At 57.1% G+C, this 14,265-nt stretch overlaps 1 protein-coding gene across 1 annotated transcript in view; it reads right to left on the bottom strand.

Annotated features, from left to right (window-relative positions):
* Positions 1-3,178: 3,178 nt before the first annotated feature.
* KCNK3 (potassium two pore domain channel subfamily K member 3) overlaps positions 3,179-14,265 on the bottom strand; it is a 29,351-nt gene continuing 18,264 nt past the window's right edge. The window contains exon 2 of the mRNA XM_063153218.1: positions 3,179-5,016. Coding sequence (XP_063009288.1) covers positions 4,148-5,016 — 869 coding nt within the window. The 3' untranslated portion in view covers positions 3,179-4,147. The remainder of the gene's footprint in view (positions 5,017-14,265) is intronic.

The raw sequence follows: 14,265 nt of genomic DNA, 5'->3' as shown, positions 1-14,265 counted from the left end.
GAGACCCAAATGTGTCACCGGGGAGGGACAGAAAGGTGGCCCTGGAGGGGACAGAAAGGTGGCCCTGAGGGACAGAAAGGTGGCCCCGAAGGACAGAAATATGACCCTGGAGGGAACAAGAGCATGGCCCTCAGGGGGGACACCAAAATGTGGCCCTGGGGGATAGAAATGTGACTCTGGACGGGACCCAAATGTGACCCTGGAGGACACCAAAATGTGACCCTGAGGGACAGAAATGTGACCCAGGAGGTGACAAGAGCATGGCCCCAAGGGGGGACAGAATGTCAAATCAAAATGTGGCCCTGGGGGACAGAAAGGTGGCCCTGTAGGGGACAGAAATGTGACCCTGGGGGACACCAAAATGTGACCCGGAGAGGGGACAAGAGCGTGGCCCTAAGGGGGGACACCAAAATGTGACCCTGGGGGGGACAGAAATGTGACCCTGGGGGACACGAAAATGTGGCCCCAGAGGGGACAAAATGTGACGTTGGGGGACAGAAATGTCACCCTGGAGGGGACAAGAGATGGCCCTAATGGATGATGGATGGATGGATGGATGATGGATGGATGGATGGATGATGGATGGATGAGTGGATGGATGGATGGATGGATGGATGGATGGATGGATGGATGGATGGATGATGGATGGATGGATGGATGGATGGATGGATGGATGGATGGATGGATGGATGGATGGATGGATGGATGATGGATGGATGGATGGATGGATGGATGGATGGATGGATGGATGATGGATGATGGATGGATGGATGGATGGATGGATGGATGGATGGATGATGGATGGATGGATGGATGGATGGATGGATGGATGGATGGATGATGGATGGATGGATGGATGGATGGATGGATGGATGATGGATGATGGATGGATGATGGATGGATGGAGAGATGGATGGACGGATGGATGGATGATGGATGGATGATGGATGGATGGATGGATGGATGGATGGATGGATCCATGGATGTATCCATGGATGGATGGATGGATGGATGGATGGATGGATGGATGGATCCATGGATGTATCCATGGATGGATGATGGATGGATGGATGGATGGATGGATGGATGGATGGATGGATCCATGGATGTATCCATGGATGGATGATGGATGGATGGATGGATGGATGGATGGATGGATGGATGGATGGATCCATGGATCCATGGATGGATGGATCCCAGATCCGGAGGGATTTACGGGAGGCACAGCCAGGATCCCAGGGGATCAGGGCGCTCCTTTCCCAATCCTCATGGGAAACAAAGCCAAGATCCCAGAGGATCGGGATCCTCCTTTTCCAATCCCAAGGGAATTACTGGAGGCAAAGCCGAGATCCCAGAGGATCTGGGCCCTCCTTTCCCAATCCCAAGGGAATTACTGGAGGCAAAGCCGAGATCCCAGAGGATCTGGGCCCTCCTTTTCCAATCCCAAGGGAATTACAGGAAGCGAAGCCAGGATCCCAGGGGATCGGGATCCTCCTTCCCCAGATCCTGAGGGAATTACTGGAAGCAAAGCTGAGATCTCAGAGGATAGGGATCTTCCTTTCCCAGATCCTGAGGGAATTACAGGAAGCGAAGCCAGGATCCCAGGGGATCAGGATCCTCCTTTCCCCATCCTCACGGGTAGCAAAGCTGAGATCCCAGGGGATTGGGATCCTCCTTCCCCAGATCCTGAGGGAGTTACTGGAAGCAAAGCTGAGATCTCAGAGGATCAGGACCCTCCTTTCCCAATCCCAAGGGAATTACTGGAGGCAAAGCTGAGATCCCAGGGGATTGGGATCCTCCTTCCCCAGATCCTGAGGGAATTACTGGAAGCAAAGCTGAGATCTCAGAGGATCAGGACCCTCTTTTCCCAATCCCAAGGGAATTACTGGAGGCAAAGCTGAGATCCCAGGGGATTGGGATCCTCCTTCCCCAGATCCTGAGGGAATTACTGGAAGCAAAGCTGAGATCTCAGAGGATCAGGACCCTCCTTTCCCAATCCCAAGGGAATTACTGGAAGCAAAGGCGAGATCCCAGGGGATCGGGATCCTCCTTTCCCAGCCCCCTCCCTCTCCATACCCTTTGGGAAGAGCCCAGACACTCCCGAGCTTCCAACCATCCTTTATTTCTCTCTCCAAGGAATGGAACCCCGCGGGACACGTTGGCTTTGGCATGAGAACCAGGGAACCCTTCCCGGCGGGAATCGGGCACCCCTGGGTGAGGAAGATGCAGAAATTCCTCCCTGGAATCGTCAGGAAGCGTCCCCCGAGCCTCCTCTCCGGCGGATACTTCTGGAATTCCACCGATAGCGCCGTTGGTCATAAATATCCTCAGGAATCTGACAAATGTACAGCTCGAGGATCAGAAATCCATGGATTCTTTTTTTCCCCTCTCTGGAAAGGTGATGGAACATCCCCCAAGTCCCCCCTGCCACCTCCAACGCTCCAGGAGGGTCCCCCCCGTGTCCCCTCTGTGTCCCCCCCGTGTCCCCTGGAGGGGCTTTGGGTGCTGGGAGGGGAAAATTCCATCCTGGAAGGGCGGGAATGGGAAAGGAGGGAAGCTCTGCTTCCCTGTCGGGGCGGTGGTGACAGAGGTGACCCCCGGGGTATCCCAGGGAATTCCGGGAGTGTCCCAGGAGTGAGGGCGGTGGTGGGAAGGGGTGTGGAGGGAAGGATGGAGGAGTGCTGTAACATCCCGGATTTCTCTCTGAGGGAAAAGATTCCATCCCCGGAGTCCTGGCGAGGATGGGAAGGGGGATCCCGGGGGATAGTTGCCCCCAAAGTTCCTCCCCGAGGGAACAGTTCCATTCCCAGAGTCCCGGTGAGGATGGAGATGGGGATCCCATGGGAAAATATCCCAAAAAATCCTCCCTGAGGGGAATAATTCCACCCCTGGAGCCTTGGGGAGGATGGAGATGGAGATCCCAAGGGAAAAGATCCCAAATTTCCCCCAAAATACCTTCCCAGGAGGAACAATTCCACCCCTGAAGTCTTGGGGAGGATGGAGATGGAGATCCCATGGGAAAATATCCCAGATTTCCCCAAATACCATTCCAGAAGGAACAGCTCTACCCCCAGAGCTTTGGAGAGGATGAAAATGGGGATCCCAAGGGAAAAGATCCCAGATTGTCCCCAAAATACCTTCCCAGGAGGAACAATTCCATCCCTGGAGCCCTGGGGAGATGGAGATTGGAGATCCCACGGGAAAATATCCCAGATTGTCCCCAAAAAAAACACTCTGAGGGAAATAATTCCATCCCTGGTGCCTTGGAGAGGATGGAGATGGGGATCCCATGGGAAAATATCCCAAACTGTCTCCAAAATACCATTCCAGGAGGAACAATTCCATCCCTGGAGCCTTCAGGAGGACAGAAATGGGGATCTCAAGGGAAAATACCCTGATTATCCCCAAACAAACTACTCTGAGGGAAATAATTCCACCCCTGGAGCTCTGGGGAGGATGGAGATGGAGATCTCATGGGAAAATACCCCAGATCGTCCCCAAAATACCTTCCCAGGAGGAACAATTCCATCCCTGGAGCCCTGGGGAGGATGGAGATGGGGGATCCCATGGGAAAATATCCCAGATATTCCCCAGACACCTTCCTGAGGGGAACAACCCCATCCCCGGACCCTCGGCGTGGATGGGCACGGAAATCCCGTGGGATCAGCCGGGCTCCCACGGATGATTCCCGCTAAATCCCGAGGACTCCCAGCTCTGCCCCGCCACGAATTTGGGTTAAGACAGCCCCAAATCCCAGGGTTTGGAGCAGCCTACGTGACTCCCGGCTGCTTTTGCGGGCGGCTGATGTGGAAAAGCTCCGGCTAAGCCCCTCTTAGCCTGATTTCCGCGGCCGTCGGGTCCCTCTGCGCTTCCCGGGGAATTCCCGAGGATCCAGAGCTGCCCACGGTGGGAGGTGCCCCTCAATTCCGAGGCTCTCCCGCTCTCCCAAGTTTCACATTTTCAAGGAGTGGTTTTTGTGTGTGTGTGTGTGTGTGTGTGTGTGTGTGTGAAATTAAAATCCAAGAGGTTTTAAATTAAAATCCATTCCGGAGCCAACGGGCACGGCCCCGCTCCGGCGTCATTCCCGAGTCCGGAGCAGCTTCCTCCCGCTCCAGGAGGGATCCGGGATGGGAGGGCGCGATGGGGGCTACACGGAGCTGCGTCTCTTGGCGAACCCCGGGAACGCCGCCAGGCTCTGGAGCCCGGTGGACACGGAGCTGATGGCGGAGCGCCGGGAGCGGCAGAAGCACCGGTGCTCCGGAGTCTCGGGGCAGCGCGCGGGCGACGAGTGGCTGCGCTCCACGCCCGTGTCCGAGCTGGACAAATCCCTGGGAATGATCATGGGGATGGAATACTGCAGCTTCTCGCGGCTCTTGTACCACAGGCACGAGCACACCGACTGGAAGTGCAGCACCTCGGCGTAGACGTTCCTGAAGCCGCTCTCGGCCGGGGCCACCGCGGCGGCCTCGGGGACGGCGGCCACGGCTCCGGAGCGAGCGCCCCGGCCCAGCAGCGCCCGCTGCTCGGCGTCGCGGCGCTCGTCCTCGGCGTTCATGGTCATGAAGCGCAGCACCACCAGGTTGAGGAAGGCGCCGATGACCGTCAGCCCCGTGAGGATGTAGACGAAGCTGAAGGCCACGTACTGCGGCTGCGTCTGCAGCGCGTGGTCCTTCTGCAGCGCCACGTAGTCGCCGAAGCCGATGGTGGTCAGCGTGATGAAGCAGTAGTAGTAGGCCTGGAAGAAGCTCCAGTTCTCGTAGTGCGAGAAGGCAGCGGCGCCGATGCAGAGCGTGCTGACGCACGAGAAGAAGCCGATGGTCACCATGTTGGCCATGGACACCTCCGGCCGCCGCATGCCCAGGCGCTTCTTGAGGCGGCGCAGCAGCGAGCGCACCAGGGTGTTGATGCGCTCGCCCAGGCTCTGGAACATCACCAGGGTCAGGGGGATGCCCAGCAGCGCGTAGAGCATGCAGAAAACCTTCCCGCCGTCCGTGCTGGGCGCCGCGTGCCCGTAGCCTGCGGGGAGAGGGAGAGAGGGGTCGGATCAGCCATCCCGGAGGGAATGGGGAGTGGGGAATGTCGGTGGGGAGGGTGGGAGAGGTGGGGGATCCCAAAGTGAGGGAAGGGAGGGGGGCTTAGAGTTCATCCCATTCCAAGCCTGACACCTCCCATGATACCTGGGTGATCCAAATTCACTCTTGGATGCTCCCAGGGATTCTCTGGGAATTCCAGCCCAGCCAGGAATCCCTTCCCAAGATCCCACCATCCCAAGCTCCCCTTTCCCACTGGAAGCCATTCCCTGCCTCCTGCCCCTCCAGCCCTTGCCCAATCCCAGCTCTCCTTTCCCTCTGGAAAAGGCTCCAAGGATTCCCTGGACCCTTCCCTGATCCAGCTGCACATTCCCAGCTCTCCCAGCCCGGGATTGGATCCATCCCCACCCTAACTCCTCTCCTAGAAAGAGTTTTAGGAATGAAAGGCTTCACTTGGACTCTCAGGACTCCAGGAATGGTCTCTCTCCCCTTTACCTCCCTTTTCCATAAAAATCCCTGTGAACGGATTCTGAGTGTCCTTTTTCATGGAATCACGGGGTGGTTTGGGTGGGGAGGGACCTCAAATCCCATCCTCTTCCAACCCCAACTCCTTCCACCATCCCAGGTTGTTGTTCCAAGCTCCCTCCAACATTTCCTTGGACATTTCCAGTTATCCAGGGGCAGCCACAGCTTCTCTGGGAACGCTGTGCCAGTGACAATGTTTGGGTGAACCCTTGGGTGGGGGCACCTTCCCCATGCCTGGGTTTGGGAAAATTCCCAAAATTCCCATCCCAGACTCACTGGAGATGGGGAAATCAGGGATTTTGGTGGTCAGCAGGGCTGAGCACTCTGTCTGTCCCCTGTCACCCCCGTCCCCTGTCCTGGTGCCCCAGTTCCCGCCATCCGGGGGCTGCATCCGCATCCAGCCCGGGAACAGCTGTGCTCCCGTAATCCCACACCGCTGCTGATGGGATTTATCCCGCTCCGTGCCCACGGATCGGCTCTCCCGGATGGACCCTGGGATGCCAGGGGCAGGGCCAGCGCAGGCCTTGGATGGGGGTGGCAGGAACCAGCTGCTCCCTCTTCCTGCCCCTTTTCCTGTCCCCGTCCCTCTCCTCCTTTTCCTTTTCCTGTCCCTGTCCCTCTCCTCCTTTTCCTTTTCCTTTTCCTTTTCCTTTTCCTTTTCCTTTTCCTTTTCCTTTTCCTTTTCCTTTTCCTTTTCCTTTTCCTTTTCCTTTTCCTTTTCCTTTTCCTTTTCCTTTTCCTTTTCCTTTTCCTTTCCCAGGAAAACTAGGAGCAGGCAGGAACAGGAAGGAGACTCCAAACCTCTTCCTTTGGACTCAGAGCATTCCTGGGCCCCTTTTCCAAGGCCTGTCCCGGCCATGATCCCAGAACACCCCCAAACCTTTGGGAATGCTGAGGGCGGCTGATCCTGGGTCCCAAATCCCAATCCTGAGTCCCCCTCACTGCCACCTTCGGGAGGACACAGATGAAGCTGGAGCAAGGGGAAAATCGGGACCGTGGGATCACGTCCAAGGAGGAGCTGCCATGGGATCCTCTTTGTGTGGGGATGGAATCCGTGGGAGGGAATCGATGGGATGGAATCGATGGAGAGGAAATCCATGGGAAGGAATCCATGGAGAGGGAATCCATGGGAAGGAATCCATGGAGAGGGAATCCATGGGAAGGAATCCATGGGAAGAAATCCATGGAGAGGGAATCCATGGGGATGGAATCCATGGGAAGGAATCCATGGAGAGGGAATCCATGGGAAGGAATCCATGGAGAGGGAATCCATGAGGGGCAATCCATGGGAAGGAATCCATGGAGAGGGAATCCATGGGAAGGAATCCATGGGAAGGAATCCATGGAGAGGGAATCCATGAGGGGTAATCCATGGGAAGGAATCCATGGAGAGGGAATCCATGAGAGGCAATCCATGGGAAGGAATCCATGGAGAGGGAATCCATGGAGAAGGAATCCATGGAGAAGGAATCCATGGGAAGGAATCAATGGGAAGGAATCCATGGAGAAGGAATCCTTGGAGAGGGAATCCATGGCGATGGAATCCATGGGAAGGAATCCATGGAGAGGGAATCCATGGAGAGGGAATCCATGGGAAGGAATCCATGGGAAGGAATCCATGGAGAGGGAATCCATGGGGATGGAATCCATGGGAAGGAATCCATGGAGAGGGAATCCATGAGGGGCAATCCATGGGAAGGAATCCATGGGGATGGAATCCATGGGAAGGAATCCATGGAGAGGGAATCCATGGAGAGGGAATCCATGGGAAGGAATCCATGGGAAGGAATCCATGGAGAGGGAATCCATGGGGATGGAATCCATGGGAAGGAATCCATGGAGAGGGAATCCATGGAGAGGCAATCCATGGGAAGGAATCCATGGGGATGGAATCCATGGGAAGGAATCCATGGAGAGGGAATCCATGGAGAAGGAATCCATGGGGATGGAATCCATGGGAAGGAATCCATGGGAAGGAATCCATGGAGAGGGAATCCATGGGGATGGAATCCATGGGAAGGAATCCATGGGGATGGAATCCATGGGAAGGAATCCATGGAGAGGGAATCCATGGAGAAGGAATCCATGGGAAGGAATCCATGGAGAGGGAATCCATGGGGATGGAATCCATGGGAAGGAATTCATGGAGAGGGAAGCCATGGGAGGGAATTGATGGAAGGGGAATCATGGGATACAGGGCAACACCTGAGAGTGGCATCTGAGATCATGTCTGGAGAGCAACACCTGAGCATCACCAAAAATCATCACTGGGGCATCACAGAGCAGCACCTGGGAAACACCTGTGATACACCCGGGAATCACCTGGCAAACACCTGAGAGCATCACCAGCAAACATCACCAGAGCATGACCTGAGCAGCACCTGGGGTTATCATGGCAGAGCACCACCAGAAAACATCACCTGAGCGCCATCTGACCATCACTAGAACATCACCTGAGAGAGAGCATCACTGGAGAGCATCTCTGAGATGTCACCTGAGCATCACTGGAACATCACCTGAGCAGCACCACTGGAGTGTTCCCTGAGCACCACCTGAGAGCATCACTGCAGCCTCGCTCAAGCCTCACCTGAGAAACACCTGGGGAGAGTCACCTGGGAGCATCATCTGGACATCGCTGCAGAGCAACGCCTGAAATCATCCCCTGAGCACCCCCTGAGCATTTCCTGAGCATCACTGGAGCATCACATGAACATCACCAGAGCATCACCTGAGCATCACCAGAGAGTAACACCTGAGAGAATCACCTGGCAGCATCACCTGAGAAGCACCTGAAGATCACTGCAGCATCACAGAAGCATCACCTGAAGCATGACCTGAACATTACCTGAGAGCATCCCCGATCCAACCCTGCTTTTTGTGCCCCCACCCTGTTCCTTGTGTCCCCTCCCTATTCCTCATGTCACTCCCTGTTCCTCCTGTCCCTTCCCTGTGTCCCTCTATCCCTGTTCCTCATGTCCTTCCCATTCCTCTTGTCCCTTCCCTGTTCCTCGTGTCACTCCCTGCTCCCTGTGACCCCTCCCACTTCATTGTGTCCTTTCCCTTGTCCCATCCAGTTCCCTGTGTCCCTCTCTCCCTGTTCCTCATGTCCCTTCCCTGTGTCCCTCCCTCCCATCTCCTCACGTCCCCCTCTCCCAGCTCCTCGTGTCCCTCTCTTCCAACTCCTTGTCTCTCTCTCCCTGCTCCTCATGTCCCTCTCTCCCTGTTCCTTGTGTCCCTTCCTTATTCTTCATGTCCCTCTCTCCTTGTTCCTCATGTCCCTCTCTCCCTGTTCCTCATGTCCCTTCCCTGTGTCCCTCGTCTCCCAGCTCTTTGTGTCCCTCCCTCCCAGCTCCTCGTGTCCCTCTCTCCCAGCTCCTCGTGTCCCTCTCTTCCAACTCCTTGTCTCTCTCTCCCTGCTCCTCATGTCCCTCTCTCCCTGTTCCTTGTGTCCCTTCCTTATTCTTCATGTCCCTCTCTCTTTGTTCCTCACATCCCTTCCCTGTGTCCCTCTTCTCCCAGCTCTTTGTGTCCCTCCCTCCCAGCTCCTCGTGTCCCTCTCCCTGCTCCTTGTATCCCTCTCTCCCTGCTCCTCGTGTCCCTCTCTCCCTGCTCCTCGTGTCCCTCTCCCTGTTCTTCATGTCCCTCTCTCCCTGCTCCTCATGTCCCTCTCTCCCAGCTCCTCATGTCCCTTCCCTGTGTCCCTCTCTCCCTCCTCCTTGTGTCCTTCTCTCGCTGTTCTTCATGTCCCTTCCTTGTTCCTCATGTCCCTCTCTCCCAGCTCCTCATGTCCCAGCCCTGTGTCCCTCTCTCCCGCTCTTCATGTACCCCTCTCCATGTTCCTCATGTGCCTCTCTCCCTGTTCCTCATGTCCCTCTCTCCCAACTCCTCAAGTCCCTCTCTCCCAGCTCCTTGTGTCCATCTCCCAGCTCCTCGTGTCCCTCTCTCCCTGTTCCTCGTGTCCCTCTCTCCCAGCTCCTCGTGTCCCTCTCCCTGTTCCTCATGTCCCTCTCTCCCTGTTCCTCATGTCCCTTCCTTGTTCCTCATGTCCCTCTCTCAGAGCTCCTCATATCCCTCTCTCCCAGCTCCTTGTGTCCCTCTCTCTGAGCTCCTCGTGTCCCTCTCTCCCTGTTCTTCGTGTCCCTCTCTCCCGGCTCCTCGTGTCCCATCCCTGTGTCCCTCTCTCCCTGTGTCCTTCTCTCCCTGTTCCTCGTGTCCTTCTCTCCCTGTTCCTCGTGTCCTTCTCTCCCTGTTCCTCGTGTCCCTCTCTCCCTGTTCCTCATGTTCCCCTCTCCCTGTTCCTCATGTCCCTCTCTCCCTGTTCCTCGTGTCCCTCTCTCCCAGCTCCTCATTCTCTCTCCCATACCACACCCCAAGTCCTCATCCCGCCCTTCACCATCCCCTCCCCAGCAATTCCCAAATCCCCTTTCCGGCTGTTCGGGATGGATTTTGGGAAGGAGCCTCCCGCAGTGCTCACGGGTGCCTCTTCAAAATCCTCCCTGAGCATCCTCCTGCCCTTTCCTGCCCTCTCCAGCCCCCTCCAGCCTCTCCATCCCTCCCCGGCCTCCCGGAGCTATTTTTAGCGCCCTTTCCCCAGGGAAGGGAGTTTATGAGCTCTCCAAGCGTCGGTCAATCCCCCGATCCCCCCCCGTTCCCGGTTTTAGCAGGAGCTGCCTGAGCTCCGGCACGTCTGAGGGTGGGGGGAAGGTCGGGAATGGCAGGAGAGGGAAAACCCCGGAAAAGCGGCACAGAGGGTGACCCCCAAATCCCTCCGGGTCCCACGGGTGGCTGGAAATTGTGTTGGAGAGGAGGGCACGTCCCAGCCGGGAAATCCGCCGGGAATAACGCCTGGAATTCCGGCTCCTTCCCCACCTCCTGCCCCCCGGCCCTTCCCGGCTCCCAGGGGTGTCCCTGGAGCCGAGCGGGGCCGGGATCCCGCTGCGGGCAGGGCCGGGAGCAGGGATCGTGTCCCCAGGGAGGGAGGATGACACGTCCCGCAGGAACGCGGCCGATCCTGGCCTTTTTAGGGCCGGAGGAGCGGGGCTGGATCCGGCCCCGGAGCAGGTGCAGGGCTGGCCCCGGGCCTGGAGCGGATCCCGGCTGTCGGGGCGATGGATGGCCGGGATTAGCGGGACAGCTGCGGGAACGGGAACGGGCAGGGGGAGGAGGGCACACGGCTGGGAGGGCTGGGAGGGCAGGGAAGGATCTGCGGGAATGGGGATGGGAGGGTGGGGTGGGGATGAGGGGCAGGGAATGGAGCAGGGAACGGGGCAGGGAACAGGGCAGGGGGTTTGGGGAATGGGGCAGGGGATGCAGGGAGTGGGGCAGGGGGTTTAGGGAATGAGGCAGGGGGTTTGGGGAGTGGGGCAGGGGATGCAGAGAATGGGGCAGGGGGTTTAGGGAATGGGGCAGGGGGTTTGGGGAATGGGGCAGGGGGTTTGGGGAATGGGGCAGGGGGTTTAGGGAATGGGGCAGGGGGTTTGGGGAGTGGGGCAGGGGATGCAGAGAATGGGGCAGGGGGTTTAGGGAATGGGGCAGGGGGTTTGGGGAACGGGGCAGGGGGTTTAGGGAATGGGGCAGGGGGTTTGGGGAATGGGGCAGGGGGTTTAGGGAATGGGGCAGGGGGTTTGGGGAGTGGGGCAGGGGATGCAGAGAATGGGGCAGGGGGTTTAGGGAATGGGGCAGGGGGTTTGGGGAATGGGGCAGGGGGTTTAGGGAATGGGGCAGGGGGTTTGGGGAATGGGGCAGGGGGTTTGGGGAATGGGGCAGGGGGATTTAGGGAATGAGGCAGGGGGTTTTGGGAATGGGGCAGGGGGTTTAGGGAACCTGGACAGGGAAATCAGGAAAGCAGGGGATGGGATTCAGGGAGATTCAGGGAATGGGCAGGAGGTTTAGGGAATGGGGCAGGGCAGGGGATGCAGGGAATGGGGCAGAGGATGCAGGGAATGGGGAAAGGGGTTTAGGGAATCCGGACAGGGAATTCAGGGAAGAAGGGGATGGGATTCAGGGAGCAGGGACAGGGAGACTCAGGGAATGGGGCAGGGAATGTAGGGAGTGGGCAAGGGATGTAGGGAATGGGGCAGGGGATGTGGAGAATGGGGCAGGGGATGTAGGGAATGGGGCAGGGGATGTGGAGAATGGGGCAGGGGATGTAGGGAATGGGGCAGGGGATGTGGAGAATGGGGCAGGGGATGCAGGGAATGGGGCAGGGGATGTGGAGAATGGGGCAGGGGATGTAGGGAATGGGGCAGGGAATGTAGGGAGTGGGGCAAGGGATGTAGGGAATGGGGCAGGGGATGTGGAGAATGGGGCAGGGGATGCAGGGAATGGGGCAGGGGGTTTAGGGAACCTGGACAGGGAATTCAGGGAAGCAGGGGATGGCATTCAGGGAGCAGGGACAGAGGAAGGAAGCAGTCTCCTCGTGCCAGCCCTTCCTCATATCCCACTGCTCCCAGTAAGGATCAGCATCTGCTCCCAGTAGGGATCATTGTCCCATTGCTCCCAGTGAGGATCCCGCTGCTCCAAGTAAGGATCTGGCTATTCCCAGTAAGGATCCTTCTGCTCCCAGTAAGGATCACACTGTTCCCAGTAAGAATCCCGCTGCTCCCAGCAAGGATCTCGCTTTTCCCAGTAAGGATCCTGTTGTTCCCAGTAGGAATCCCACTGTCTCCAGTAAAGATCCCACTGTTCCCAGTATGATCCCACTGTTTCCAGTAGGGATCCCACTGTTCCCAGTAAGGATCCTGCTGTTCCCAGTAAAGATCCTGCTGTCTCCATTGAAGATCCTACTGTTCCCAGTAAGAATCCCACTGTTCCCAGTAAGAATCCCACTGTTCCCAGTATGATCCCACTGTTCCCAGTAAGAATCCCACTGATCCCAGTATGATCCCGCTGTTCCCAGTAAGGATCCTATTGTTCCCAGTAGTTTATCATTGTCCCATTGCTCCCAGTAAGGATCCCACTGTTCCCAGTAAGGATCTCACTGTTCCCAGTAAGGATCATTGTCCCATTGCTCCCAGTGAGGATCCCACTGTCCCCAGTATGATCCCATTGCTCCCAGTAAGGATCCCACTGTTCCCAGTAAGGATCCCACTGCTCCCAGTAAGAATCCCACTGTTCCCAGTAAGAATCCCACTGTTCCCAGTAAGAATCCCACTGTTCCCAGTATGATCCCACTGTTTCCAGTAGGGATCCCACTGTTCCCAGTAAGGATCCCACTGTTCCCAGTAAGGATCCCGCTGCTCCCAGTAAAGATTCCATTATTCCCAGTGCTGGGGCCACCCCAGCTGTCCCCAGGCGGGGGGAGGGGACACAGCTGTCCCCAGAGACCCCCGCGTGCCCGGGGAGAGCAAACGTGCCTGGAGATGGCGGCTGGGAACGCAGCAGGTGCTGGGGACAGCGGAATTCCAGGAAAAAATGTCCTGGAAAACACGGAGCTGGCACCGAGGGACACGGCCAGGGGACACAGGCAGGGGGACACGGGCAGGGGGACACGGGCAGGGGGACATGGCCAGGGGACACAGGCATGGGGACATGGGCAGGGGGACACGGGCTGGGGGACACCTGGGTCATGCAGGGCCACCAAAATGCCTGGATGGGGCTGGGGGACACAGGAGGGGACATGGGGACACCAAAATCCCTGGGTGGGGCTGGGGGTCACAGGACATGGGGACACCTCCTGCAGCCAGAGCAGAGGGATGGGATCTGGGATGGGCTGAACTGGGAATGAAGAGCTGGAGGGACCCCTGGCATTCCCAAAATCCTGACTGGCCATGTCCCAGTTCTCCTTGGATCCATCCATCCATCCATCCATCCATGCATCCATCCATGCACCCACCCATCCATCCATGCATCCATCCATCCATCCATCCATCCATCATCCATCCATCATCCATCCATCATCCATCCATCATCCATCCATCCATCCATCCATGCACCCACCCATCCATCCATCCATCCATCCATCCATCCATCCATCCATCCATCCATCCGTGCACCCACCCATCCATCCATGCATCCATCCATGCATCCATCCATCCATCCATCCATCCATCCATCCATCCATCCATCCATCCATCCATCTATCATCCATCCATCCATCCATCCATCCATCCATCCATCCATCCATCCATCCATCTATCATCCATCCATCCATCCATCCATCCATCCATCCATCCATCATCCATCCATCCATCCATCCATCCATCCATCCATCCATCCATCATCCATCCATGGATCCATCCATGGATCCATCCATCCATCCATGGATCCATCCATCCATCATCCATCCATCCATCCATCCATCCATCCATCCATCCATCCATCCATCCATCCATCCATCCATCCATCATCCATCCATCATCCATCCATCCATCCATCCATCCATCCATCCATCCATCCATCCACCCATCATCCATCCATCCATCCATTGATCCATCCATCCATCCATCCATCCATCCATCCATCCATCCATCCATCCATCCATCATCCATCCATCCATCCATCCATCCATCCATCCATCCATCCATCCATCCATCCATCCATCCATCCATCCATCCATCCATCCATCCACCCACCCACCCACGCACCCACACCTCCATCCCCTCTGCTCCATCTCCCCCCTTCTCCCATATTTCCCCTGGAAAAGCGGGGTCCCATTCCATAGGAGGGCGGTTCTGGAACATTCCAGGATCCCCCCATGTGACCCCAAAGA

The sequence above is a fragment of the Melospiza melodia genome, chromosome 3 (assembly GCF_035770615.1).
Source record: "Melospiza melodia melodia isolate bMelMel2 chromosome 3, bMelMel2.pri, whole genome shotgun sequence".
Taxonomy (NCBI): Eukaryota; Metazoa; Chordata; class Aves; order Passeriformes; family Passerellidae; genus Melospiza; species Melospiza melodia.
Note: the sequence above shows the minus strand (reverse complement) of the source record. Positions and strands in the feature narration are given on the sequence as shown.